The sequence below is a fragment of the Clytia hemisphaerica genome, unplaced genomic scaffold, assembly GCF_902728285.1.
Source record: "Clytia hemisphaerica strain Z4C2 unplaced genomic scaffold, Clytia hemisphaerica genome assembly, whole genome shotgun sequence".
In the NCBI taxonomy this organism is placed as follows: Eukaryota; Metazoa; Cnidaria; class Hydrozoa; order Leptothecata; family Clytiidae; genus Clytia; species Clytia hemisphaerica.
In genome coordinates, this window is record NW_027104140.1 from 280,091 (window position 1) to 306,357 (window position 26,267).

General features: G+C 35.0%; 1 protein-coding gene across 2 annotated transcripts in view; it reads left to right on the forward strand.

Moving 5' to 3' along the window:
- Positions 1-26,267, forward strand: part of LOC136813756 (atrial natriuretic peptide receptor 1-like) — a 33,204-nt gene that overhangs the window by 2,326 nt on the left and 4,611 nt on the right. The window contains exons 1-14 of one of the 2 annotated variants that reach the window (XM_067070252.1): positions 13,242-13,952; positions 17,745-17,887; positions 18,265-18,440; positions 19,962-20,236; positions 21,028-21,171; positions 21,525-21,660; positions 22,155-22,475; positions 22,988-23,066; positions 23,248-23,353; positions 23,588-23,737; positions 24,067-24,171; positions 24,546-24,617; positions 25,304-25,469; positions 26,075-26,224. In XM_067070252.1, coding sequence (XP_066926353.1) covers positions 13,473-13,952; positions 17,745-17,887; positions 18,265-18,440; positions 19,962-20,236; positions 21,028-21,171; positions 21,525-21,660; positions 22,155-22,475; positions 22,988-23,066; positions 23,248-23,353; positions 23,588-23,737; positions 24,067-24,171; positions 24,546-24,617; positions 25,304-25,469; positions 26,075-26,224 — 2,503 coding nt within the window. In that variant the 5' untranslated portion in view covers positions 13,242-13,472. Of the gene's footprint in view, positions 1-13,241; positions 13,953-17,744; positions 17,888-18,264; positions 18,441-19,961; positions 20,237-21,027; positions 21,172-21,524; positions 21,661-22,154; positions 22,476-22,987; positions 23,067-23,247; positions 23,354-23,587; positions 23,738-24,066; positions 24,172-24,545; positions 24,618-25,303; positions 25,470-26,074; positions 26,225-26,267 lie in introns of those variants that run through there. The other variant, XM_067070251.1, reaches the window with a different exon arrangement.

Here is a 26,267-nt window from a genome sequence, read left to right on the forward strand (position 1 = left end):
GGCGATAGTTTTGCAATAAAGAGAATAATTGTGTGACGTTTTTCCTCTTTGCATAATCTGCAAGAACTGCAAAACATTTTCTTAGAAGTCCTAGTGATCTTCTTTTTCAAGCGGACTCTTGAGCAATTTATCATCAATTAAAAGAATGTAATTAAAAGGTTGTTACAAATAATTAGCCTTTGTATTGCTCATTAAACAGATGTGTGGTTTATTCAGCTTAACACAAGCCTTTATGGGAAAGTACATTTTGACGTCAAAGGTCAGTCTATCGAAATTTACAGATAAATTGTAGCTTAATGTAATCCACTTTTTCGACCGTAGCCGCCCATTATTGCGCGGGCATTTTTTTGTCCGCTTTATCCCACTAAAATCGTCCCAGTCCTTTTTTCGCACCTATAGACAATAGAAAAAAGTGTAAAAGGATTGGATAGAGTTTAGGGTGGCAAATTAAATAATAAAGTGGCACGCATCTGACCGCGCGACTACGGTCGAAAAGGTGTATTTCATTTCAATACAGTACCTAAAACCTTCGTTCTGAATAATTATTTGAGTTTTTATTGAGAGTTTTAACAAATTCACTTTCAACTAGCCTGGCTTCCTGACGACGAAAACCCGTTTGCTGAACCCGATCTTTTTGATTTTCAAGATGGCAGATTTTCATGCATCGACGGGTTTGGTCACCTAGCACATATTTCTGTGCTCTTATTTTGATTGGTCTATGTAAATCTCGAAAAATTAATTATTTTCTTCCGGTCGAAAAGGTGTATTTCATTTCAATACAGTACCTAAAACCTTCGTTCTGAATAATTATTTGAGTTTTTATTGAGAGTTTTAACAAATTCACTTTCAACTAGCCTGGCTTCCTGACGACGAAAACCCGTTTGCTGAACCCGATCTTTTTGATTTTCAAGATGGCAGATTTTCATGCATCGACGGGTTTGGTCACCTAGCACATATTTCTGTGCTCTTATTTTGATTGGTCTATGTAAATCTCGAAAAATTAATTATTTTCTTCCGCGAATTCTCTATATATTATGTCAAAAGACAAAGGATTTCAGAGATGAAAAGACGAACATTTTTTAACGAAACAGTTATATAAGCTCTGTCGCTTCATAAAATTATGAGAAGAAGTTTGTAGGTATTCTCTGGCTCTCTCGCCAACAATATAACAAAAAGTTGGCATAGCCAGATCCCTTGGCTAACCTTCTCTGTAGTATCTATCTCAAAGATCTCTACAAAAATAATCCAATTGGAAAATGACTGCTTTCAAGTTTCTTCTATGAAAAAGACGCCTTGAGCAATTAAGTGATTAATGAGCATTCAAGTGATGACCAGAAGCGAGTCATTTGTGAGGGATTATGAAACTGCCAGGAGAATGATATATGACTTTAAATCGATAATTAGGTTGAATATGAAAACCAAATTGATTTGGTTATAAGATTAGGTATCTACAATTTCTTTAATTATTCCAAAATGAAGCTTTTGTCACACCTGAACCTGTCAAAGGCATACTTGTTACCAAAAACTCCTTACATCCAAATTGCAATTTTCGTGGCACCTGTAAAATTTAAGCTTTACTTTTTCACGCTTCTAAAAGGTAATATTTTTAGGTATTTTTAGGTGAAATTTTACCACACCCCTAATATTCAAATTTAAACCCTTATCACACTTGTGATATTCATATAAACAAATCTTTACCACACTCATAACATTCCAACTCCAAACATTCCAACTCCTACCATTTTACCACACCCCTAACACTCTAATTCAAACTTTTATGAGATATGTAAAATGCATAGGTAAATCTTTACCACACTCCTAACATTCCAACTCCAAACATTCCAACTCCTACCATTATGTACTTGTAAAATTCATAGGCAAAGCTTTACCACACCCCTAACATTCAAATTCAAACCATCATGATACTTGTAAAATTCATAGGCAAATCTTTACCACACTCCTAACATTCCAACTCCAACCATTATGATACTTGTAAAATTTATAGGCAAATCTTTACCACACTCCTAACATTCAAATTCCAACCATTACGACACCTTTAAAATTTATAGACAAACCTTTTTACCACACTCCTAACATTCAAATTCAAACCATTACGACACCTTTAAAATTTATAGACAAACCTTTTTACCACACTCCTAACATTCAAATTCCAACCATTAAGACACCTTAAAAATTTATAAACAAATCTTTACCACGCTATACTACAGTATAGCATATTTAGGGGGGTTTGTACTTTTACGGTGTGACGGGATTGGCCCTTTTTTAGTACGGTATTACGGGATTTGAAGAAAAAAAAGACGGGAAAACGGTATTTTAAAATCAGATGGTGACGTTATTTGGCCTTATTTTTTGTCATTTTGCCGGTATTAGAACCCCGGGGGGGGGCAGTGGGTTTACCAACTGACGGTATGTGCGGCGAAAAAAATGGCTTTTAGAATTGCACCCTTACAGTGCAGAAAAAAATCGGTGAAATTCATACCCTTACAGTGCATTTTTTCAAATTTTAAACTCTTTTAGAGCAAAAAAAATCAAGATTTTTGAGCAAAAATTTGCAATTTTTCCTAGATTTGCTGAAATTTCCACCCATACAGTGCATTTATCAAAAGTCCACCCTTACAGTGCATTTCTGATATTTTAAAAACATACCCTTAACCGCCGAACATACCCGTCGGTCAATTTGCCTGACTGACTTTAGTCTCAGAGCAAGGAAGAATAACTTCACTGTCCTTTCATATTGAGGAAAAATTTATTAGAGAGTTTGTATTTTCTCACTTATCAGTTTTCTGCTGATTAAGATATACAGGTTTTTTATAAGAACATCCAAAATTTTTGAAGCCTTGGGATGTTCTAATCCTTTTGGGTTTCAAGCCTAAAGATGTTCTTAACATGTTCTTATTTTGAGCATTTTGTGAGTATTTTTGAGTGTTTCTGAGTTCACAAAGCCTAAAAAAATGTTTTAAACTTGTTCTTACCATTTTGGTCATCGAAGCCTTATGTTCTTACATAGTTTTTCTTACAAAAAAACGTGTACAGAAACATGCAGTGAAAGAGTCTGGTGGCCAACTGAGAGATGCTAAAAACAAAAATCGAAAAAAAGATCAATCATTAAAATCTCAAAAGTAACTTTCTGTTAAAACATTCTGCTCTGTATCAGATTTGAGGAAATATATGTAGATCCAGTTTACACGTTTTTTTATAAGAGGCTTAATATTCAAAAAGAACAAGAACATAAGAATAAGAACATCCCAAGGCTTCGAAAATTTTGGATGTTCTTATAAAAAAACGTTTATGCTGGGATTTCCTGGCATTTCTTTAGTTCAGGACATTGTTTTAAAGGAGCCTGAGCTCCAAGGTACTCCAGAGGCAAATTGTATAAGTTTATAACTGAAATATGTACTGGACTTTTTCCTTTATTCTGTAACGATGCCTTGTAGATTACACGATCTTTTTCATTAGTAACCCTTAGAGAGGCTTGGGATGGTCAAAAACCGACCCCTACCGCCCACACATGCCTAGCACTTATTTTTCATAAATACCCAGCCACTCTGGCCTCCTTCTTGATGAAGGGCGACTAATATACACGTTTTCTTTTATAAAAACATTAAAGATTTTTGAAGCCTTCGGATGTTCTTAACTTTTCGAGTTTTAAGCCTAAAAATGTTCTTAACTTGTTCTTAACATTTTGGCTATCGAAGCGTTATGTTCTTATATAGTTTGTTTTTATAAAAAAACGTGTATTCTCCCGACAATGGGAAACATACTATTGAGTTCACTTTCCGTTCGGAAAGAGGAAATGTTGAACTTTCCATTCAGTAAATATTTGCTGTATGTGATGTTAAAAATGTTAGTATTTCATATAATGTTTCATATTCAAAAAAGAAACCCCAAATCGAGGCGGAGATCGAATGGGGACGAGATGGGGCTTTCGGAGCTCTTATTTGATTTGGTTGGTCCTTAACCAGTAATAAAACAGTTTTGTTACTTCTCTAAAGAACGCGTCATTTTCATTTGTTCAATTGTTAAAGTATCTTATAAAAACTCCATCTCATCTGATTGAATGAGGGGGCCTCTTTATACCCTGGAAAGATAACCCCGGGGGGGGGCACTGGGTTTGCGGATTGACGGTATATGCGGGCCAAAAATTGGCTTTTAAAATTGCACCCTTACTGTGCAGCAAAAATAAGTGAAAATCATACCCTAAGAGTGCATTTTCCACCAAATTTTCGATTCCTTTCGTGCTAAATGGTCAAAATTCTAGCATTTTTGGTCAAAATATCTAGGTTTTTCAAGAATTTTCTGAAATTTCTACCCTTACAGTGCATCTCTAGTTTTTCCGACCCTTACAGTGCATTTTAAACATATTGGAAAAGGTACCCTTAGGACCCGCACCCGTCGGTCCTTTTGCCCAGCTGCCCTCCCCCGGGAAGATAACACTCGGCATCGGTGTTTTGTGTCGAGAATTTACTTGATGGCTAGTTTCTTCGACATTTAAATGAAAGGTTTCGGTTAAAGAAGTGTGATGTTTTTTGCTCTAGGTTTTTTTTTGTCAGCTATAAAGCATTCCCAGCTGGCACACAACGTTGTTTTAACGTTCATCTAACGTTATATGGACGTTGTGAACGTTAGATAAACGTTGAAACAACGTTGTGTGTCAGCTATAAAGTATTGCTTTACGGCTATCTTCTTGTCCCTCAAATACTCGGGTAGTACAATACGAAGATGAAGATCTTAGCATTTTTGTAACACCCCTGTGTCACACACCCAATGGGAGTCCCACAGGAAAATTGCACTCCAAAACGATATCCCCATTAGATTTTTAGACCTAACAACAATATATTTTTTATCCCCATTAACATAAAAACTTTTATCTCCACTAAAGTGAGAAGTATAACCGGTAGAGTTGAACTGTAAAGTGTTGCCTACAAAAGGGATACCTTTTTTTGAAATTATCAAAGTAGGAAGTGTTTCATAACATACTTTCCGAGCACTAAAAGCGAAAGAAAACATCTCAACTATCATATGATCTTTTCATTTTTTTCACAAGGTTTTTTCACATTCTGTTTCGTTGGTTTTCTGAAGATCTGATGAAAGACAGTTTTAATGAAACAAAAAATAACCGCGCGGCAGGCTTTTTATAGTCTAGATTATTTTCTGGAAACCAAGAAAAAACTGATATTAAAAAAATAGAAAGTTATGTGGCAAAGAACACAAACTCTGTTTAATTTAAGTTCCTTTCTTCTTTCAAGATATTTTAAGTAGATAGCTATGTCTCACTTTAATATAGGAAATCTAAAACTACAAATACACGTTTTTTATAAGAACAAAAAATAAGAACATAAGGCTTCGATTGCGAAAATCTTAAGAAAATGTTAAGAACATTTTAAGGCTTTGCGGACTCTAAAACGCCCGATTTCTTAAGAAAGTAGGCAATGCTCTTAAAATGGCGAAAATAACAACATATTAAGAACGTTTTTAGGCTTAAGATCCAAAAAGTTAAGAACATCCGGAGGCTTAAAAGATTTTATATGTTCTTTTAAAAAAACGTGATCGGTATCCGAAAGTAGACTATTCAGGCTCTAATAGATTTTTTTCAAACTTGATTGAATCTGGAGTCACAAAGCTTGAAATATAAAATTTTAAGATATCTTATTCTTTTTAAGATGAGAAAATGGACTAGATCGCTCAGAGAATGCGGGTGCTTTGAAGGGCGTGTGGAATTTTAGAAACGTTATTATTTGATTTTATCTATTACCCTAAGGTCCCGAATAAACGTCTCCCCCCCCCTTTCAAAAGCTGAATGGCTCTAAATAGCCTGGTTTCAGTCTATAATTTCCTTTTCAGGGGGTTTTAGAGGTACAATTTACAACCCCCCGGAATTAGGTCCCCACCCATTTATTTCGGAATCCCCTTTTATTCGGAGTCCCCCTTACTATTCGGGAGCTTAGAGTATTATCTTAAATACTTAGACTAAATTTGTCAGATCTGATTTATACTGTACTAAATGATGAATTAGTTTTAAAGATATTCTGTATGGTATAATGGGAGGGAGTTGCGCCTCTATGCTGACGAAGCAGGATAAACAATAGATTTCTCAACATTTGTGCCCGGCGCGAAAGGGAGAAAAAGTTGTCCTTTCTTTTATCAACCTCGTCCCCGTGTATCCCAGGCTTTATTTACGTTACTGATTGACGCCAGAAAGCTGGTAATACGCAGGGAACGAGGTTGTTATTTTGTTTCAAAAATGCTGTGTAAGCAAATGGTAGGAGATAAAGTTAAATAACGTCCTTTAATAAAATTTTTTTAAATCTTTAAAACTGCTCCAAACTGTCCAAAATGACTATTGGTACTAAGACAAAGTAGATAAAGGTAGATAAAAAACAATTGAGTCCATGTTAAGGGAAAAAATTTTGCTGTAAAGATATTTTTCAACTAATTTTTGGAATAGTTTGGGTAATCCATCCGTTTTAAGTTATATAACTAAATAAAGGTATACTAAATATAAAGCCAGATATTATTTTCCCTTAGTTTCCAATAAAGAATTTTTAAGACTTTTTTAATCCACCTCAGAACCTCAGTGTTTGGTGTTTTTAGCTTTTTATACGAAAAAAAGAAAAGGATGAAAATTCTTCATCATCATGGGGTCATTGGAAAGGGTTGATGTTTATACACCTCTTCGACCGTAGTTGCGCGGTCAGGCGCGTTCCACTTTATTGTTTAATTTACCACCCTAAACTCGATCCAATCCTTTGTTTACACTTTTTCCTATTGTCTTTAGGTGCGAAAAAAAGATTTAGACGGTTTGAGGGTGGTAAAACAGACAAAAAATTTCCGCACAGCAATTGGAGGCTACGGTCGAAAAGGTGTATTGTACTCTCTGGTACACGGTGACATTGTTTCAAAAAATTCTTGAAAATTTTGGGGTATTCATGATATGCGCCATTGCAATGTCTTCTGATGTTACATCATGGACCCAATAGCTGATTGGTTGTAAGTGACGTAAAATCAGTCAATACGTCACTTTCAACCAATGTAATGTGATCTCAACTGATTGTGTATATGTATATACCTTTTAAGCGTTAGGCTAAAGTTTTGTTTTTTCAATCAATTTTCTTTTTACAAGTTTTTATTGCTACAATGATAACTGGTTTAGAGGTCAATACGGTAAAATATTGACCGCAGCCGAAGTACAGACCGAGCTTGCGAGGTCTGTGCGCAGAACAAGGTCAATATTTTATGTATTGACCGAGAAAACAGTTATATTATTGTGTTTATTAACTGGTGAACATTCTTTGTGTGTTTCTGGCCAAAAAAATGCATTTTCCACTCATTTTCCATGATTTTTTCGTTTTTTTTTACCCAATATTTTCTTTAATTTATTCTGACGTCACTTTCTTATGAGAAGTCATTGCAACGTCAGTTTTTTAAATCATGTTCAAACTGACGAAACTTTTCTATGAAACAATTTTCCTTTTTCAAAACCATCGTCAGTGTGACCAAAGCACTGAAGTGGTCTTTACCGTATTATATTGACCGCTAGAGAACCAATCAAAATAGCGCATTTTCTTGTATTGACCGGCTTTTACTTCAACCAGTTAATAAAACTTTTTATTGGAGTCTTTTTATAAGTAGACTGGAGTCGTTTATAATGCATGTAATACTAATAATAAACACAAATAATGATACGGGATTTAGTTTGTATAAACGACTGAAAGAATCCGGTGTTCCAGCCTTATAGATACCGGGCCTAGCTACGCAGAAACTTGCGTAGCGAGAAAACAATTTATCAAGCAACAACAAACTCTCAAAATAAAATCAACTCAAAAGAAACATTTTTAACACACAAATCTACACACATTTTATTTTCAAGAATTATTTTTGAGCGGGAAAAAATTTTAATTGCGATATTGACACTTTTTTTTTGTATGGAGTTAGTGCACAAAGGTTTCTAGACGACTAAAATTTACTTTTTTTGCTTTATTTCTAATATGTCTGAATTAGTCGTCTAGCTTGCTAGACTATTTTATAAGAGAGAAATATCTAATGAATCAAAAAAAAAAACTTTCAACCAATAAGCTGTTGGGTCCATACTTAGAAGACATTGCAATGGTGCATATCATGAATTGACGATTTCTTCAAATAATCGTGATAAGTTTCCGAATCCTAATACTAACATTTTTTTGCAGAGAAGTTTTCATGGGGCATTCATGCCATTCATGATTTTGTTTTGTTTATTGCAACATTATATTATAAAAAACATTTTTATTTGATCGTAAATTGTATCGTAATAAGTATCAGAGCGTAACTACCAGCTCGTCTCTAATTTGACTGTATAGTTTTGCGTATTGACTGTACATATATTTTAAATAGTTTTAACCCGAAAAAGGTTGCTGGTAGCGAGGTGGCCATCTAGGTCCAGCTTTCATCAAGTACGGCGCAGAAATTTAACCTATGAGGACAGACTGATGATACCACACCTAGACTATACTATAGGCTAAGACAAATCACTATCTAAGAAATAAGCCCAAAGCCGAAGAAAATTCGCAAACGGATTTTTTTTTGCCGAAAAGAGTTTACAGCTTGGAGAGTTTGCCAGTCTTTTCTTAGACTAGCAAACTAGTCTGTTAATTAATCATGTCAGAGGGCGGGAACATAAAGGCAGCGGGCGTTTACTAGAATAGGAGCTGCGTAGGAGAACGAGCAAAAGTTGGTGAGAGGCTGCTGCTGCTGCTGTTTTCAGCCCTTGCCGCCGACAAATTTTTTTCCTACGCTTACCTAACTCCTACGCTCACTTTTCCCGCGTGATACCGTTCCAGCCCGACTGGCGTGCCAGTCTAGTCTTTTCTTCTCTCCCGCCGATTTTTTTTTCGTACCGCGCCATAACGCCGTACCGCCATATTTTCCCGCCTTCACTAACACGATAACATCGTCTATATCACACCGATATCACACTTCTGCTCGAAAAATCCAAGATAGTAGTAGATTATCTCATTGGTACTGTATGTTTGGCTTGGCTTTCATCTGAGATCTAGACTGTAGGACATTGTCGTTTTTTTCGTACTCAAAAATCGGGAAAGTAAGTCGATAATAATCGAGAAAAAACTGCGACTGCGAGTTTATTTTGGAGATAACTATGCAATCGAACGTAGTGAGCGTATAAGGCGAGTGTTAGTTTAGTTAGTCTTAGTTAGTCTATCCAAGACATGTCTATCTTATCCAATGATAAGTTACTTTATAGTCGCTGATAAGAGCGCTGAATAGAATGGTGATCTGTCTTCACAGTTTATACTCACGGTATCTTCCAAGCATCTTTCAATGAATTGGAAATTAATTTGCATGGCTTTATCAAAGGCCATCTTAGGCTTTTTGGTTATAAATTTTAAATCTTCTCGTTGCGCAGCGATTCTTGATTTTTTTTTAATCCAAAATTTTGAAGTCCTTCCAAGAGGATTTGAAGGAATAATGCTGAAAAATCGAGTTCCATTGTACACCCTGAAGTTTGATAGGGTTAATAAATCCATCCCCACGAAAACATACCTTGCACTCTGAGTTTAAGAGATCCTTAAAAATGCTAAAATGGAAAATTTTATCTTCACCTACTTGAGGGTGTTTTATAGTCACAAGGCAAATGTTGGAACTTAAAATTTTCCTGTGCTTTTATTGGAACCTTTTTGCAGGTTATTTGCTTATTAGGTAGGAAACGAGTTTTCCTGTTTAGTAGAGCTATAAAGGCTATAAAGGATGTACACGCTTTTTTTTTTATAAGAATACACTTTATAAGAATGTCCATGATGAAAATGGCCAAAAAATTAAGAATATGCTAAGAATATCACCATCATGGAATTTAATAACTGAACTTAAGAATGCCATTTTTAATGCATTTTAACCTGTAGATTGCCAATTTCGATCTTAAACTAAGAATACTGTAAGAATATTTTTGGATGATTTTCGCCAAAAAGTTAAGAATATCCATGATGAAATGAAAAAACACCATTCTTATAAAAAAAAAAGCGTGTATCAGAATCAAAAATGTAATCTTATTAAGAGCCTGAGGCGTTTTTTCTCTTTCACACGGGACATCGTAATATTACTACATAAAGAAGTTAAAACTATTTTAACGCTTGTCACGAAAATGTCATTAAGGGTTTCCTGACTATCAGGTCTTATGTCTTTTAACTTTTTCCTGTCATAAAGTTTTGTGATTTGTTAGAGGAAGCATCAATAAAAAAGTTTGGCGGTTTATGTTGTGAGAATTAGAATTAGAGTAGACAAAGAGTAAGTTTTTGAATTTGACCTTTGTCCATTTTCTTCGCGAAAAAGTTTCATACATAGGGAAGTACCGAAGTACGTCTATAACAGATCTCTACGCACTCCACTCCCTCATATTACTTTTTTTGCGTTCGAGAAAAACAACTTAATTTTCGCGTGAACGCAACCAAAAGTTTGCGCGTAAACAAACAATCTTTTCGCGTAGTTACAAAACAAAGAGCTGAATGAAATTTAACAAAATACTACGCCAAAAAACTACGCCGAGCGGTCCGTTATCCGAGTATCGAGAATAATTTTTTGAATTTTATCGAAGACTAAAATTTTCACCATTTCTTCAGTTAGTAGAGCAGTACGAAGGTGTTAAGAGCTTAGTAAAAAATATGGGAAGGAAAGATTTAGTACTCTTCTTCTTTTTTCCTCATTTTCAGCGAAAACAATGAGGCACTAAAATGTATTCTCTTTGTATCACATGACTTTGCAACACTTTGCAAATAAAAATTGGCCCTTTTTGTTGATTAAAGTAAAGCCTCACCGACCGATAAAAAATAATAAAATATAAAATATAAAAAAGAAGAAAAAACAATTCCCTTTTTATTTCCCTCCATTTTATTGTGGGGGGCGTACGAGGTTTTGAATTACCGCCATCCCGGCCATTTTATTTGAAAATTACCGTTATCCCGTCCAAAATTTACGAAAATACCGGTCCCGCTGTTTTTCCCATAAAATTCTAAAGACTAGAAGTCAAAAATTCGGCAAAATGGAATAGAATGTGTATGAGGTAGATCATTATTTTCGTATTTTGTTTCGATTGCAAAAATTTACTTACAGAGATAAACTACCTTTCTAAAGAAAAAAATGTACCGGGTGTCCCAGAAAAAAGTCCAGACGTTTGATTATGTCAATGTGGAAATGTTTAGAATAGAAAGACTTTTTTATGTTAATGTGGTACTAAAACTTTGGTGGGTCCTTTTTTCAATTTGAATCATTATTCGTTGAGTTATGTCATTTTAAAGTTAAAGCACGCTTTTGAAAATGTTTAAAAAATGTTCAAAAAATAGCACAGTTTCACGAAAGGAGTTTCGAGTTTATCTTGATTGCTCTACCAAACCTAATTTTTTGTGCTGGATAAAGGTTAAAACTGTAATCTAGCCCTTCCGGCTATGATAAATCATTGAAAAAAAACACCCAAGGGATTCAACCAAGGAACAAAAACAAGCGTTCAAAGTTTCAGCCGAATTCGACCATTTTTGAAGACTCCAGTCTGCCCCCAAGTTTCGAGGTGACAGACAGACATTCTAGCTCAACTTTACAAACCCAACGTTCTCCTCCCTGTATTAAAATGCCTCAAAATAAACCCATTCCTGGTGTAAGATCCTTTTTTATTTTGGGAGTTTTTCACGTTTTTTTTTACCTTTTTGCTGACTCCTGTGACAAGCTTTTTTTATAGTCCGAAAATTTTATGTACCGTCTACGTATGACTTTTACCGAAATACCGTTGTTTTTTATAAGAATTACCTCATCCCGGACGAAAAATCAGGTGTTTTACCGTCACCGTGGCTCTTTCAAAATACCGTTTCCCGAATACTTTTTATCACTTTTACCGCTTCCCGGCCCTAAATTAGGCATTATCCCGAGTACCGCCAGATCGTACGTCCCCCCCTTTATTTACCATGCCAAGTTGTTGATGAAAATCAATTATTTATAGCTTGTCTCGATTATCCGTAAGATTAGTCGCTAAGCTGTCTTGATTCGGGTCAGACTAGACGAGACAAGACACTCTCAAAGGCAACACTCAAGATTTTGAAGTTTGTGTTGGCTTTGGTTTGCTGGTTTGCTGAAATTTGGTTCTTCAGTGTTTATGTTTTTTTGCTTTCATATAATGTTCCATTTTTTCCTACTTAATCTTTCCAAATTTTTATTCATGTTAATGCTTTTAAGAAGAATTTCACGTTATTTACTCTGCATTTGAAATTAAACTTGTCCTTTCAGTCTTTCTAGTACACCAAGAGTCTTGAACTCTTGACAAAACCACAACAAAATAGGAAAAAGTGTACAAGTTTGACAATGTTTGTGTTGTGTGTGTCGTGTGAGTGTTGTCACCTCCTCAATTCTTCCCACCGGCAAAATAAGCAAGATAAAGAGCTCTTTTATTTTTGTACCTTTTTAAAATGTTGTTTGGAGGAGGCTTATGAAAAAAAATCAATCATTTTTTAGGGTGGCTATTATTATTAAACTGCAAGGAGGCACTGTGAATCACTTTAAGGTAAGAGTGGCTGCAGACCACTCACATTCACACCAGACACAGCTGTTCCTTTGGAAAACTAGAAATAAAATTGTTTCAAAATTGTAAAGAAATGATGTGTTGTTATAATGGTTATAAAAGCCCACTAAAAGAAAGAACCTGCTCCTGAAATGGCTGAAAACCTCAAATTTTCTTTTGTTTTGGCATCTGAATGCAGCCTTTAGTTTTGGCGTAAACCTTGCATCATTTCCAGGCTGCTCCTGCGGTCAGTTAAACAGCACTACTGTTTCAAAAGTGTTTTTGGGATGAGCGCTTTTAATCTAAAAAAATTATTTTTAATGATCTTAAATTGTTATGATTTTACCTACATGTTGTTCATATAAAATGCTTTATGATCAAAGATTGTTTTCATATTTCAAAGAAAATCATTTATTGTTTGATTGACAATTGTTGTGAATCAATGAAGTCTTGTGTTATGACCATTTCACTCTATTTTTCTTTATTTAGCATTATAATGTTTTACATAACTTTGAAATAATAAAACCACAGTGTGTAGCAATAAACAAGTCCAAAAAGGAACACTAATAAGTTTCTGTCAGTTTGATTGATTGATTAATTGATTGATGCACCTTATATGCGCTACGGTATTGTGATGAAAACTAATGAATACCTTCATCTATCACAAAAACCAAAGACAATTGAATGAGGACACTTACTTTGCTACATATATCAATATCATCATTAAAAAGAGATTTTACAAGAAAACTTCAGTGTGTAAAAAGAAGTATTGAATTACAAATGTGGTTTGTTTAATGATGTACCGTTTGAACAAAAGATTTAGAACTGTGCATGTTGTCCTATGACTGAGGTGATTAGCTACACTTGAAACTAAAAAGAGGAAGTTTGAAGGTTTTTAATCATAATAATAGTATATACTTAAAAGATGGCAATGTTTGAGAGCAAGATTTTTACATTTTCCAACATTTACATACTCTTGTTTTTGTTATTATTTGGAAATTGTGGCAGTAAATTTGTTTCTTACGAGGAAGGGTTGATTGATTTGTATGATGGTGCTACTCGAACTAATAAAGACATTATAGTAGCATTAGACTTACCATTTGTGTTTTGTGATACTTGCCATAACCAGCGATCTGGTAGTGGTTATAACTCAGGAAAGTATTATGCAGCGGCTGCAGCAGTAGCCATTCAAGATATCAATAATAACAAACATTTGCTAAGTAGAAACCAACTTCGATATGTTTGGAATACCAATCATACAGATACGCACTGTGTTGAGAAAGAAGCAATCAAAATAATGATGGGTCAACTTAACATGAATGTTTCTGGATTCATCGGATTTAACTGTTTTTGTCGTACAGTTAGTAAAATGGCAGGAGCTGTGAATTTACCACTTTTTTCTATGGTAAGTGTGTGTGTAAGCTCTGACACGATTATTTTCAGCATTCAGTTTTCAATGAATCAGAAATCAAAATAAGGTATGAAGTGCTTCTTCTTTACTTCATCTTTAGTCAACCAATTTCTATACATTGGTTATAGAATGCCCTCTTCATTCATGACATTTCAAAAAAGGGGACAAGTTCTGTGTTTTTTAAGATACATTTCTGTTTGGCAGCTCTGAAGTTATGTTTGACTTTTATTATATTAAGGTTTTTCAAAGTTTTTATATATAATCCTATTTTGGTATCTAAAAAAATCATGAAAGATGATGCATTCAATGTTTATATAAGTTAAATGATAACATAAATTCAAAAGGACACAATTTATCAAATATTCCGGATCAAGTAGGCTATTGCATTTTATTATGATTTTCCAGCTGATTCTGTCCAACATGCAGGTCAGTTACAGTAAGTTGGTCTACTGTAATGTTGACATTCCTCCTCTAATTTCTTTGCTTAGCAATTAGAGAGAAAAAATCTTTTGTCTATCAGTGATTTTGACCTTCCAATTATTCCTATCTCTAAAGAAGGGTGTCGTAATTAGAAGAGGGATGTCAACATTAGACAAACGTAAGATGTATGAAATTTAAAATTGAGTGCGAGCATTTGCTGCTTGGTAGGGTAAATTTTTGACAAGATTCCCTGAATTCAAATCAAAGTTCTTTGCTCTCTTCATTTCTGCATCCAACATCAACAAGGATGAATATGTACATTAAACTCTAAGATTTTCAAAAGGTTAAAAGTTTTAAAGGGTTTAAAAACAATTTTACTTTTCTTGCAGTTATATTCTTTTTTACTACTTATAACAATTTTTTCTAAAAAGCTCAAGAAAAAAATTTGGTTGTTACATTATTGATATTCCAGTTCTGGAAATCTCTTTTTCAGATGTGGGATTTCACAATCCATTTTCTAATGTTGGTATTTTTTTATTATAGATAAGACTTGATTAATAAGGATTTTAAAATGTAGCAATCTTTCAAGTTATTGTTCCAATCAAGCTAGGATTAATTTTCCTTCCCTTTAAAAACGTGAGATATTGGAACAATGACCCATTGGGACCATGACCCAACTTCTTAAAAAGAAAGTCCTAGCCTCTATTTTTCATGTTTTTTTTTCTGTTATCTTTTTTAAAACCAAGCATTAGAGTCAAACAATGAACATGAGGTTTTGGATTTCATGATTAGAGGTTTCAAGTTGGTAAAATGAAAAACTATATTTTGTTCTTTTAATTATCAATCACTGTTAAAATCGTCTTTTTTGAAGCTTTTCTCTACTCCTTGAGTCTTTCTTCACTTTTTTATATATATTTTTTAAGGCTATGGTCTTCATGTATCAAATTTTACCTAACCCTAATCTTTTTTTATGCATTACATAATAACCATTTGGACTTAAAATGTTTTTTTATGACTTCTAAGGGCTGTCTACTGATTTTTTGAGTAATATGTCAAAGGCTTTTCCATCCTAAATTTATTTATGTCTACTAAAAAAGATGGTAGTTTAGTCTCAAAGTCAGCAAACTTAATTAAGAAAAATTTGCTATGATTTTCGTTTAGATAGGGACCAAGACTTAAAAATGCCTGATGATAAAAACAAATCGAGGAAAGGAACGAATCTGAAAAAAATTGTGTTTTAGCTTGTTTATTTGAGAATCTTCAAGAGAAAGAAAATTCAAATTTTTAGATTAAAGATAGTATAAAAACTGTAAATTAGATTAGCATGCAATTCATGAAGTTTTCATTTTTTCTTAATGGATAGATGTTCCACCATTCACCTGCTTTATCCCCCCCTCTTTCTTTGTTTCTTCAAGTTATTAATTTAGGATATAATAGGCTATATACTTTGCGGGGGTGTTTACATCTCATGCTTTTTTCATATAGCATTACTGATTTTTCAGTTTCCACATGATGTATCTTATTACAATGTGCCTCTATTTTTACATTTAATCTGCCGTAAGACTTAATTTTTACTGATTTTACAACGAAAAAAACCGATTTTTTTTAACTTTCCTATTAATATTTTAGAAAATCTAGATTTTAAGGGCCTTGTAAGGCATAACTAATTTGGATAATTTCTTTCAAACGGAGCATTTTAAGTGTTTAATAAATTTGGAAAATTTTTCCAGTCAGTTCAGTAGCTTTCAATAGTCCTTTTTAGGTTCTTATATTTGGGACAGGACCAGTAAAATCATTCTTGAAAATGAGAAAGTTTCAATTAGTGCTCCTATAGTTCTTTTTTAGCAAAGTTTCACAAACAAATTGATTATGAAGTTTTCTCTTCTATTTCAAAATACACATCGCTGGGGATTCTTTGGATTTCAGCTCTAGTTTTTACTCCTTGCTTCAATTTTTTTTATTTCTGCTAATAGTTTTCTTTAAATAACACTGAATTCACAATTTATGTTGTGTTTTTTATAAAATATTGATGAAAGAACAAAGCTATTCAAATTTACTCTTCATTTTTCTTTCATCAGTTTGAGAAAGAATTTGTACACATATTTTTCATGAAACTCAATTTTTCCAATTCAAATGATTACTCTGACCAAATTAAACAAAGAACCAGCGACTTTGATTAGAAATATGGAACCAACTTATAAAGTAGACTTCCCTTAGGCAAATCTGTACACAGAAAATTGAATCTAAACAAAACCTTTTATGCACCTACAAAACCCATTAAAATGACATCATCATAATTTTAAATTAACAAGAAAAGTGGTGTTTCTGCAAACTTGTCCTAGTTTAAAATTCAATTTAAAAGTAGAAGAATCTTTACATTTCTGGTTTTCAACCAGATATAAAAATAGCATACTCTAGTGTTCCACCTTAAACTTTCCTTGAAATACCCAGGGCTGGAATTATTTGAAGCTTTATGGGTACCTACCTAGATGATCCTGCCTAGCAACCCATTTTTTCGTCAAAAACTACCCAGACATATCTAACATTCACGAGCCCCACGCGATAAATCGTCACATATTACTGACACTGACATTCCCTCGAATTTCAGGTCGGCATTCGGCAGTGCCGACCTAAAAGCCGACCAAAGAGTGCGTATGGTCGGCAGTTCATTGCCGACCATATTCATTGATTCTCTCGGCAGCCGACCATAAGTTATCTTTTAGGTCAGCAAAGCCGACCTTAACAGCAACTGTAACTGTAAAATGAAAGTCTCTATAAGAACCATATCGCACTCAAATAAAAAAACAAACATTGCCGTAGCCTTTAAACAACTTTGCCGACCTAAAATATAGCTCAGATCGGCATTGCCGACCTAAAAACAAGCTTAGGTCGGCAAAATTTTGCCGGCCTTCGGCCGGATTTGGACGGCACTTACGTGCCGACTTACTTTTACTTGAATTTCGAGGGCACATTATATGGAAAAGATTCTCGTAGTATGGTAAATTATAGAATTAGAACTCTCAATCAATGCAGACACCATCATAAAATGGGGTATATTTAGGGTGTACCTACCTATCTCATTTTTACTATGGGATCCAAACCTTGTAATTGACGGTACAGTGCTTTTCACATTAGGGGTTTAAAGTTAAAGTTTAGTGACATTGTGAGGGCTAACCATGGTTTGGGCTATGAGTGGAAATTTTTAAATTTGATACCTCTGCAATGCCTAAAAATGCACTTAAAAAGCAAAGTATCTTTAAATGATAAAATAAGGAAAAAATTATCCTTCAAAAATCTATTGGATGGGGGAGGGGCTAGCTACGGCACTGTTATGAATAACTTTTCCTTTCTTCTTCTCTATTACAGAGTTGCCAAGAGATGGACCTCTCCAAGAAGACAGAATATCCAACCTTTGCACGAACCACCACATTGAATCGTGACGTCATCTACATGATTATTACTATGCTTAAAAAGTTCAAGTGGAAAAAATTTGCTGTCATGTATGAGAGGTAATGACACCTTTTGCTAATACGTAATAGTCTGAACATGAGAAATTCGATTCCCTAAGAATTTATAGTTTCAAATCACTCTCATTTTAGTGCTTTAACTGGTTTAGTGTGAAAACTACCTTCAAAAACGTATTCAATAGTCCAAGATGGCACTAGGCTATCAATTATGCAGTTACCTCTCTCTAATTCGATCTTCAAGGGACAAAGAATTTTCTTCGAACTACAGAAAGATTCGAATTAAAGAAAGTTGACTGTATATCTTTGAGATGACGTTTCGGTGTGGTTTGCTCTGGTCACGTTTCTGACATTGCTTGCAGTATTTTTCCTGACAACAACAATATCTTATAATTATCTTCTGTTATTTTTGTCATAACTAGGTCGCACATTTGGGACGCGGTATACACAGCACTGAAGAAGGAGAGCGAAAACATGGCAGATTTACAAATGACATTAATTAAAAGTTATGAGAAAACGGATAGTTTCTTGTATTATTACGACTCGTTGGAACACATTTTCGAACCGTTTTTAAATGAATGTCAACGGAAAGCGAGAAGTAAGCTCCTTCTTTAACATCTCTTTCAACCAACATTTTATATGTATCCTCTCAGAAAAGTCGTGAAAACCTTCTTACTTTTGAAGTAACCAAATGCGGTTGAGTTTCATGAAAGATGTCACGGATCGTACGGGTTGGCACCAGCCTACTATAAGAGATTTATTATCGAATGAAGTATTTGCTATTGGCTAAAAGGTGTCTTTTAGGTTTTTCCCTGGCCTCATTTCGCCAATTCATTGATGTATTTCTTAAAAAATACTGAATTTTTACAGTTTTCGTTGTTGACAAATCATATTCTGACCATTACATTTTGATGTTGGTCCTCTTTTATGTACACGAGACCTTCCTCAATATGTAAAAATGGTTAATCTGAAATTTAAGGTTAGCTTAACAGAAAATTTCTTAGTTTTCTCAGACACTAATTTCGGGATTTTCCCCTTTTGATTTGACAACGGCGATATGAGAAGGGTGCGTGAAGGATTAGCTGTGGTTTTTGCCCCCCTATACCATTCTGTTCTAAATCCATTGACAGCTTATAGCTGGAGTTACCGTTACTTTCGGTTGTGGTTTTTAGCCCTAACTATCAGCTGCGGCTTTTGGATTTTGGATGTATAACTGTCAACTGCGTCTATTAGTCTTACCTTAGCCTAAAGCAAATGCACGACTATTGATTCTATCACCTATGATATAATCTGAAAGGAATTTTCGTTTTAATGGCATCGTAAGCCTTTAACGACTGAGTGACGTCACTAAGACTTAGATAATCGGCATCTTCAAAAAAGTCATGTTTATAATCCATCCCAGTCCACGTATTGTTGCGGTTTCAGCTAATGACCTTTTTATCATCTAATTAACGAAATCAACTGAACGAAACTAGTTAATCTATTTTTCTTCGAACTGGGTCTTTGAGGAAAAATTGTGTGACATGATAATAATGACGACACTATGATCTTTTTCCCTTGTCCTTAAAGTCTTGAGGGTTTAAATTGTAACTCGCAGATATACTTAGATTTATCGCTTGAATCAGAGAAATCCTTAAAAATGATGTACTTGGGGGTGGGGGGGGGTGGGTAGAAATTCTTTTTTTACGGTGGGAGAGGGCTAAGAATTCGGGAACACTATGAATCATACATAAAGCCTTATTATAGCGTTGTTTCGGAAAGCAATCTCAGGTTTTTCACATACAGTAAACTCTCACTTATTCGAACTTCTATTATTCGAATTTTTCTATAATTCGAACTTATTCCCAGTCCCGGTCAAAGAGAAACCTTCTCATAATATACTTTCCATAATTCGAATCTCTCTGTAATTCGAACAAATAAGATTCCCCGATCGTGTTCGAATTAGCGAGAGTCGACCGTATTTCATTTTTTCATTTACAGCCGTGTTATTGATGTTGGAAAGTCCTTTTTTGAGTTGGGAGTTCCCAGAGGAATTTATGGTGTGTATAAAGCCCTATGTAGTATTTCGAAACACCATCTATGACATGGTTTTCTTACTAATTTCCTTTTCATTTTTCAGTTGTGTTATTGATGTTGGACAAAGGGAAACTTCAACAATTTATGATGATGGCCAGCAAGAAGAATATGACGAACGGTGATTACGTATTTATCGCCGTTCATCCGTTCGCCACTAGCGAGACGTTTTTACGGAACACTCATAGTTTATACGATTACGTTTGGATCTTGCCGTGGATGGGTTACCATGGTGACGGGAACGGTGATAATTCATTCTTCTTCGGTACTAAAGAAGAAATGGTGAAAGCATATCAAGGACTCTTCCTATTAATGCCTCAGGTATACATCTCTGATTTTAAACAACCGCCAATCTTTTTTTTAAATACCGCCCATCTCTTAAAAAAAACGCCCATCTCAATAGACAAATCTTTTAAAAAAAGAACAGTTAGATTATTCCAATGAAAAACTTAAAATATTCGAATATATGATTTCCTCGAATTACAACTTTTTCCCAGTTTTATCTATGAGCGGACCTCTCTCCTAGAGAAAAATTACACCTGGTACCTAATGCAGACCTAGCTTTTAATGCTTATTGTCATATATTATATATGAGCGAACCTCTCTACGAGCAAAATAACATTGGGCTTTTCCAGAAATAGTCCGTGCCCTGCCCTGTTGAGGATATCGGATACCCAGGGAGTTCACGATTTTTGCTCAAAAGTGGATATCCCTGGATATCCAGGGGGTTAAATATCTACAAGGGAGCGGATATCCAGGGGGTGAGGTGTCTTTTCAAGTAAAAAAATACGATATCCAGGGGTAAGCATCTTTATAAGAGAGGATATCCAGGGGGTTGAGCATATTTTTAAGAGTGAATAACAAAGAAGGATATCCAGGGGTTCGATACTTCGAAAAATCAATATCCTCAACAGTGGGGGAAATTTTTTTTCTGGAAAAGCCCATCGGGTACCCAAGGACAAACCTAGGTGTCCATGACATTGATCAATTTTACTTTTCCTAATTTGATTTTAAAAGTGATAGAAAGGGGTACAAACAGTATGCTTGTATAATATTATAAACCACTGCAGTCTCTCTGGTTTCACTAAAATCAAATCACATTTTCGTTGTAGATCCCATCAGTAGAAGGAGATCAGCACAAGAAATTCAAGGATTTTCAAGACCGCGTCCGTAAAGGCATGTCTAGACCTCCATTCAACAGTGAAGTTTACAATGGTGAACTTAAAGATGTTGTCAAATCAAAGAAACAAGCCAAGGTAAGGGTTTGTTTTTCTTTTCGCTGCGTTGCGTTCACTCAATACTACCGAGTTTATGTATGTGTGTTTTTCAGCGACGGAGACGGTAAGGTTCTAATTTGACTAGATCATGACCAACCGAGGACAAGTGCAAACACATAAACTCGATACTGTCTGTTACTGGTCTGTTTGTTCTTCATTGTGTATTGACACTATTGACACTCATAAAGTTAATATAAAAATTCGAAATTTTTACGACCAACATAAGCTTGTCACCGATCGCAATCATGGAATTATTTCCCTATTTGTTGAACGAATTTTGTGTTCAAAAAGTGTCATCAAAATATATTTTGTTTCTTCACTTCCTCTTTCAGCCACCACCGGAAGCTCACCAACTGTATGATGCAGTCATGTTGTACGCTCACGGATTGAACAAAACGTTATCCAAAGGATACAGCGTAACCAATGGATCTGATATTATCCAAAATATCCTTAACACCCGTCACGAGAGTATGTGTAATTTAGAAAATTTCGTGTCCTTTTACTTGAAGATATAGAGAATCAATGAATGAGTCCTTGTATTACGTTGAAAAAGTCCTTTATGTAATAGTTATGATAAATGTCTGATAACTGGTTTATCGGTGACCCAAAAAAATGCACTTTTTGTGTTGGAGGACACTTTGGTATCAAAGTGACGTTAGATTGCTTCTACCGCTACAATGCAACAACATCTTTTCGTCAATTTATATTTTTACATGTAAAATACAAGATATATTGTACTCTTTTTAACCAGTCAGATTGCAGATATTTTTTGGATCGCCGATAAAGTGAATTACATTTACTCAAAAAACTCGACGGGTAGATAGATTTGAAAAGGGTGTTTTAGTAGTGCTACACGAAGTAACTTGGCTGTTGTTGTAGGTTATTGTCAATGTTGCGTGTAAACAGGTATAACAAGATGAAAACAATTATTTTGTTTAACGATTGTCTACATTCCCTTCAAGGTATAAGCGGTTCGCCGTTTATAGTCAACTGCAAGGCGGACGTCCAAGTTTTATTCGAAGTGCGCCAATTCCAATTCGATGAACAAAAGCTGAAATTAGACTTGAGAAACATCTTCAAACCTGAACGTGTGTTTGTCTTCGAATCAAAAGACAATGCCGATACCGTCGACTGCTCAAACGCCAATCAAGCCGAAGAAAACCGGTTTTATTTGACTAAAAGCGATACTGATTTAGAACCTCAATGGCTTCACGGAGAACCTATTGCGGACACACCACCGTGTGGTTTTGATAACCTGAAGTGTGCGCAGGATGAAATTTCGAGTACGATTTCTTGTTTGTTTATAGTGGACTCTCCCTTATTCGAACTTCTATAATTCGAGCTATTTCTCAGTCGCCGTCAAGGAGAATCTCTCTTCAATATACTTTTTATAATTCGAATCTCTATGTAATTCGAACAAATTAGCTTCCCCGTTCGATTTTGAATTAGCTAGAATTAATTGTATCTTTGGTGGTCTTCTTTCTTTTTCATCTCGTTATTTTTCTTGTCAAGAGCTCGGACTTCTTATTCGATGCCAAAGATATACATCAAAATCACCATACAGTGATTTCTACAATATCTTCTATAACACGATAGTGAATAATGCAGTTTTAAAAGTTATCCTGTCTCGTACGGATTTCCGTCTCGAAATTCTGCACAATTCACCAAAATTTCAAGAATGTGCGATTTTTCGTCTCAAACGGAAAACCTTGCTTTGACCACTGCTAATGTTAAGCAATAGTCAGTAGTGAGTGCAATAACACATTCATCTACATCTATGTCATTTCCATTTTAGAAGGTACCATCCTTGGATTGGCCATTTCTTTGACCATGCTGGGTGTTATTGTTTTTGTCATCCCAGTCTTTCTGTACAGGTAAAAATGGTTTGTTTATTGGTGTTTTTCGTTGTAGATCGATTTCGCTTTGGGGCTTAGGCAAAAATAATCTTACAATAAAAAAAAAATCTTGTCTTAGTGACTTTGGGGGATGTTTCATGGATTAAGTTATAAAGCTCATGTCTTTTTAACGTTTGGCTTCATTTTTTTTCAAATTTAGGAACTACCATTTAAAGAAAGAATTGAACTTGCAATTGTGGAAGATATCAGCTGCTGAGTTGTTTTACCACGATTGGAGTGTCTCAACGTCTTCTTTAGGGAGTCTGGTAAGTTTGGGAACTCTCTGATAGTCTTCAACTTATTGACCGAGATCCTAAAGATGCTTAAGCTCTGTATAAGGTGTACCTGCCGTCTCGAATATCTACAGAATTAAATTTTCAATAAAGACGCCTAAATATATAACGCTCATAAAAAGAGCAGACTTATCTCCTCTTAAAGGACCAGCAACAGTACCTGTTTACTTTTGGATAAGAATATTCATTGATTTCTTTTTTCTATAGACGAGCCATACTGGAAGTCTTCACTACGACATTCCAACCAAACAACAATTCATCCCCACAGCGTACTATAAAGGTACCTTGGTGGCTGTGAAGAAAATCAATAAGAAATCAGTGGAGCTGTCCAAGAACATTCTCATGGAATTGAAACAGGTGATTTGAACATTACTCCTCCTTGGAATTGGACAATTTTCATCCTAGGCGGTATCTCAAAAAGCCGGATTTTATAAGATGTAGTGGCTGAATTTTTCAAACTGGTACCTACAGTTGACGCTCTCTAATTTGACGTTCTACTATTCGATGCGCTCCATTATTCAATAATATTGTAAGTCTCCGTCAACAAGAAACTCTCATAAACGACGCTCTACTATTTGATACGCTCCGTTATTCGATGAAAATCCAATTCCCCTTGAAAATCGAATTAAAGAGCGCTGACTGTATTTATATCCTGATGATGATCTCATCCTTTTACTTAACCTTAGATGCGAGACGTTCGAAATGAAAATTTGAATCAATTCATTGGTGCATGCGTGGAGCCAAACAATGTCTTAATCATCACGTCATATGCTTCAAGAGGGAGCCTACAAGTAAGCAAATCATGTTCAACCTTGAAAGATTTTATAATAGAAATAAAACCAATTTTAGTAAATTTTTCAATGGTTAGATTCCATCTAAAGTGGAAGTGGAGTCTCGAAATTCCATTACTCAAATGTCTCCTTAACTCGAACAAGTTTAATGGACCCTTTAGTTAACAATGCTTTATAAATATGTCTTCTTAAAACTCGAAAAACTCAAATAAATTTGTGTTTCCCGTGGGCTTTCGAATAATGGGGACTTCCTAGAGCTGTACTGTATTGACTGTTGCTATGTGACAAAGACAACTTTAAATTATCGCCCAGCTATCATGTAATATCATAATAGAGAAAACCTTAAAATCAATCACTTATCTCTCTTTTTGTAGGACATCTTGGAAAACAATGAGATTGAACTTGACGCACCATTCATTCTATCCCTGGTTTACGATATTATTAAGGTAAGGTTGACTATTCAATTTCCATCAGTAGGACTGTTAAATGTTTCATTTTAACATAATTTTTCCCGTTTCATATCAGACACATATTTGATATCAGGACAGTATCGGCCTATTCTTACATTGTGCTTATATAAACAAACAAATGTTTTTCTTTTCCTCTTTCTGACCAATCTTGCTCCACATCCGTGTCAATCCAATGTGAAAAAGCTTTCAATGTAAATTGATGAGTAAGCAAACGATATCACTCTTATTTAAAAACAAAACGTTTAATTGTAGTACTACTGGTCATAAAATTTCAAAGTATTCTGTTTCATACACCTATCTACATTTAAATGTGAGAAGACTGGGTTCGAGCTTAACAGGAAGGAATGACGTCAAAACTTGTCTGAAGTTCCCAAAGACAAAGAACTTTAACGTCATTTCCTTTCATATTTATTACCAGTCCCCTCAAAAGCAGACTGCGCTTTTAAGGGTTGATAGGTGTATTCATGATAGGCACCATTGTAATGTCTTCTAACATTACATCACGGACCCAATAAATAGCTGATTTTACATCACTTGCAACCAATCAGCTATTGAGTCCGATGTAATGTCGAGGACATTGCAATGGTGCACGTTATGAATTTGTTTACTGTAGTGACGATGAAACATTCAGTCAATATACAATCATTTCTCTCCACCAATAGGGTATGTTATATCTCCACTCCACCGACATCAAATCACATGGCAACTTAAAATCCTCGAATTGTGTCATCGACAGCCGTTGGGTGTTGAAGATCTCAGATTTTGGTTTGAACACGTTTAGAAGTCGTCATGGAAGTGTCAGCTCTTTTGAATCTGAACCAATCAATAGTAAGTTCTGTTATCTACGCCCTTTGGTATTATCGTCATTTGAAGGAAAATGGACTAACATCTGCATCAACGCCCAACCCCTTCTTGCCGCCAAGAGCAATGTTTTATTAAATATAGTGACTCAAACATAATGTCTTAGATTTCCAAAAATCATTCTTCTAATGGACTATTTTCGTAACTGTGAAATATGCAACATGCTCCTTGACAAAGATTCCGATCGCTTCTACGTCCTTCACATCGTCGATAGTAAAACATAAATCAAGTTGCAACGGGAGTTCAAGTTCTTCGGAGCTTCCCGATGAATTGCCTCCTATAACCACGTCTCCTTTTACTTTAAAGAAAGTAAATCCTTGGTATAATTCGTATAATACGGAAGCACCCAAAAAAACCCGGTTGTTTACCACTAATTTAAACATTAAAACTAATTGCAAACGGCCTGGGCTATTTTGGGTGTTTCCGTATAAAACTTTACGCCATGAATATCATTAGAATATCGTTTTAGCTTTCCAAATGGCACACCTATACCTTGAGAAAGATTCTGATCGTTTCAAAGTCTTCAAGAACCTAAGTAACTTTAATGAGATATTTCGTTTTTCTCCTAACAGGTTTGTTATGGAAAGCACCAGAACTGTTGAGGATAGACATTCCACCAACGCATCGTGGTACGCAAAAAGGAGACGTTTATTCTTTTGGTATCATCTTGCAAGAATGTCACACCAGAGAAGGTGCTTGGGGCTCGTACCAGGACCCTGAAGGTAAGTAATTTTTGCTTTTCCGTCCTGTCGTTTCTGGCTTAAC